A 3,994-nucleotide genomic window follows, 5' to 3' on the forward strand; every position below is an offset into this window, starting at 1 on the left:
TCGGCGAGCACCGAAGGGTGGGCGCAGCGATGGGGAATCAAAATAGTCCACGGCATACCATACAATAGCAYRGGGCARGCCRTAGYCGAGAGAGCCAACAGAACTCTKAAACAGAAAATTGATGTGTTGGGAGAGGGGGAGGGCATCCCCGAGCACTCAGCCATCCCCAGAGAGAAACAAACTGAAATTTTACAAAAAGCACTGTAYGCCCTAAACCATCACCTCCGAGGGGAGAATAGTCATGAACCGGTAGCAAAGCATTGGGGAGGGACGAGCCCAGCGGAGGGTCCCGAGGTACGGGTCAAGAATCCCACGACAGGGGAATGGGAGACCGGGTGGAGACTACTAACGCAGGGCAGAGGTTATGCTGCGGTCGCGAGCGCGGAAGGGGGCCCGGAGACCGCGAGGTGGGTCCCCACACGATGGGTAAGGCCGCTTTTACGCAAGTTAGAAGCTCATCGAAACAACTCTGACACCTGAACTACAGGCCGTGCTACCGCGCCCTCCATCGAGTGCCAGAGGACTGCCCCCGTCTTCGGAATGTGCACTGGGCCCACCCCTGTTGCCTTTAACRGTCGAGGTTATATATGTGTCTCCGCAGATCGTGGTCCAGTGAAGGTACCCAGCAAGAACGCGAAACCTGTCTTGACTCACCATGACTCGTCCAACGGGCAAGGGGATGGGAAACCTGATGCTGGGGGTACTGCTCCCAGTGGTAATGACACTTCACAGGATTGACCCCAGGCCCAACATGTGGGTAACCTGGGCGAACGAGACGGGCCAGCAAGCGTTCTGCTTGTCACTGGCCTCAGCTACCCGACCCTTTAGAAYGTGTTTAGTAGGGGTCCCAAGCTTTAGCGCGGCGGCTTTCTCGGGCTTTGCTACYGGCRATTGTAAAAAGAGTATCTCAACYGCTACCTGCAGTGCTACGCTCATTAATAGYTTAAACGTAACTCTGCCCTGGAACCCGCAAGAATTAGATCTGCTCGGGGCAATGCGTATCGGAAACTCGTCCAAAAACTGGACACAAACGTGTCTGGTCTTTGGGGGGGGCCCGGGCTTTGGAGGAAGTAGAGAGAGGATTACACCACGCAATTGGACTAATATCAGCCCTATGGACGAGCATTATCAAAACTTAAGCGCCTTTTGCGGCATCGATGGACCCACCAAAAAACCCCTAGGAGCTTATGGGTCYGAGAACAGACCCTTCCAGGGCCCATACAATATAGGGCCCCCCAGGGCATTACCGCCTGGAGTATTTCTTATATGTGGGGACCGAGCTTGGCAGGGCATTCCTGGGAATGCGTATGGGGGACCGTGCTATCTGGGAAAATTGACACTATTGGCCCCGGATACCAATTGGTGGAAGAGTGTCACAAGTGTGAAGATTGCTACCCGCCGCAAGAGAGCTGTTACTGGCTTATCCCCCGACTGTGATGACAGGGTGTCCCTGTTAAGCCCCACAGAGCGAGTGTTTCTATCCCTTTTTGTACCCGGGGCAGCCGCCGGCGACGCCCTGAAACAGATCGRGCGTTTAGCCTGCTGGGCGGAAAAACAAGCCAATGTCACCACGCAGGTGATAGAAAGCCTGCTAGAAGACCAAAAGGGCCTAAGGCATGCCATCCTGCAAGACCGGGCTGCAATTGACTTTCTATTGCTAGCCCAAGGCCATGGTTGTGAGGAGTTTGACGGTATGTGCTGTATGAATTTGTCTGATCATAGTGAATCCATTCACAAACAATTGCGGTGGTTGAAGGAGCACACAGGCAGAATCCGCCAGAACCATGGGTTTTTAGACGAATGGCTAACTAACCTGTTTGGCAATCTACCACAGTGGCTAACAGGACTGCTCGCTGAAGGCTTGCGCATTTTGCTAATCCTCATAATTATAGGCTTATGCTTGTGTGTAATACTGAGCTGCGTTAAGAAAGCCTTGCTGAAAGTAGCGGGCCAAGTCTGGATTGCTCGACAACAAGAAGGAGAAATTCTGGAGGAATGGCTGGGCTTTGGGGGGGGGCTATAGTCTGTTGGAAATGAGCAATCCCGCCTATGGCTGCTGAACCGACGAAGACAAGGACACCGCCTGCGTTAAGAAGCGGAAGAAGGGGAGGCAGCAYACAGCTCCGCTCACGAAGCTACTAATGCAAGGAACCACCCGATGGCGGTCCCGTCGAGACACRCCGCACTTCCGCGTGTTTTGTTGATTCCCGCTCGATATAACGAAACAACGTTGATGGGAGAGGGGGAGATGTGGAGGAAAAAGGATGAGCAGGGAGGCACTGCGGGGCGGAACATGGGAAGGTYGTAACGGGCGGAGCACTGCTGCCGGAAAAGAAGGCGGGGCTTTACAGCWTTATAAWAGAGYAGGACGCGCTTCATTAAACGCCATTTTGCCACTCCTCATATTGGTGTCTGTGTGGTGATGGTCCGGGGTCTGGGGGAAGGCCCCGTATTCCTGTGATTCCTCCTTTTAAGCTTGTGCTATTATGCAGAAAGGAGTACAGACCTGAGGGAAAAAGCATGTGAAAGAATGAGCGTGACCAGTCTTGTAGATAGGGTACTTTGCCTCTAGGGGAGTCCTGGAGTAGGATCTCAGTTCCTGAGCCTATTTGGGGATAGCTTCTACTCTAGTGGCTGTTTTCTGTAAAATGCATGAACTGTCCTGGGAAGAGATAATAGAGGCTCTTTTCTAACAGTCTTGCACATGCACTACCCCACCACCTCAATCATTCAGCTGCTCCATCAGAAGGACCATAACATTGTTCACACTCTGTAAAATTTCCTTTATATTACTGTACCTATTTCTCTATTTTATAATTCACTCTTTTTTAAGGACTAACAAGTTTTAGTCATTGTTAGCTCAGCAGGGCAGAGTCTGCCCACAGAAGAACTTCCTTCTTTGTGTTACTGGTGCAAAGTGTCTGAAAACACCACTTAACAATATGATACTGGGACTAGAAGTTTCAGAAGAAAGCAACCCACATTAAAAAAAAAAAAAAAAAGTCTGATGACAGATGAAAGGAGAACAGCTAAGATGAAAACTTCACTCCCAGCTTAAGCAAAATCTAAGAGGTAGTTTTGATTACTACAGTGTGTTGGAGTATCTGCACCAGTTGCTGAAGGCTCTAGACTAATGAAAGAATACTCAAACAAAAAGCRTATTAACTCAAAGTGCACATTTTTATTTAATTAGAGGTAAAACAGAAAGAACAGTAATAGGTCAATAGTAATGACTTATTACTTCCTTTATGTGGCACATTTACAATAAATGGTAATTTACCATTAAAGAGACATATTAAATTTTTTCTGCTAAAGAAATTAACGTTAGTCATGTTGAGAAAGTGAGGGCTATCCATTTCCAGTTTGAGGAGTTGCATTCAGCAGTTCAATCTGAGGATATTACAAACCTCATCCCCCCTTTAGCAATGCAGGAAGAATTAAAGCATAACCATGTATGACATCATTCCAGCTGTACGCTGATGGGCTACAGATCGTTTCATTTCTGCTATTTGAAAAACATTCTACTTTCCAGTCATTAGAGTTGCTAAATGGATTCACCTGCTTTCCCTTTGGAATCATTACAAAAAAAAACTTTGGCACACAAAAGCCTTGCTTTAGTTTTATTCTCAAAGCTGAGGTACTATTACTTCTTAAAAATAGCTAAAAATTATTTTTCACTTTACTACTTTGGRAAAAAAAATCTGCATCTACATTTCCTGCTTTTGAAATATGCCTAGATCAAAACCAAAGTTCCTGATTAACTATCTTCACAAAACATATACAACATGAGTTTCTAGACAAAACCTGTTGTTACCATGGGATTGTATTATGCCTTGGTATCTTAAGTAACTGCCTGTTAGACTATTCCAAAGAAGAGAGGATCAGTTTACTGATCTCAGGTCTACCTCTGGCAACTTCCTTAATTATATGGCATGAAGATAGGGAGCTACTATTTAACAATTCTTCCAGTCACTGGAAATACCAGACAATTTGT

The 3,994-nt window shown here is 47.3% G+C and overlaps 1 protein-coding gene across 1 annotated transcript; it reads left to right on the forward strand.

Annotated features, from left to right (window-relative positions):
- Positions 1–655: 655 nt before the first annotated feature.
- On the forward strand, positions 656–2,023 carry LOC112976439. Its single transcript, XM_026087696.1, has one exon. It carries the CDS (start codon positions 656–658, stop codon positions 2,021–2,023), a length of 1,368 nt encoding a protein of 455 aa, XP_025943481.1.
- Positions 2,024–3,994: the final 1,971 nt, after the last annotated feature.

The sequence above is a fragment of the Apteryx rowi genome, unplaced genomic scaffold, assembly GCF_003343035.1.
Source record: "Apteryx rowi isolate R43461 unplaced genomic scaffold, aptRow1 scaffold_73, whole genome shotgun sequence".
NCBI classification, from domain to species: Eukaryota; Metazoa; Chordata; class Aves; order Apterygiformes; family Apterygidae; genus Apteryx; species Apteryx rowi.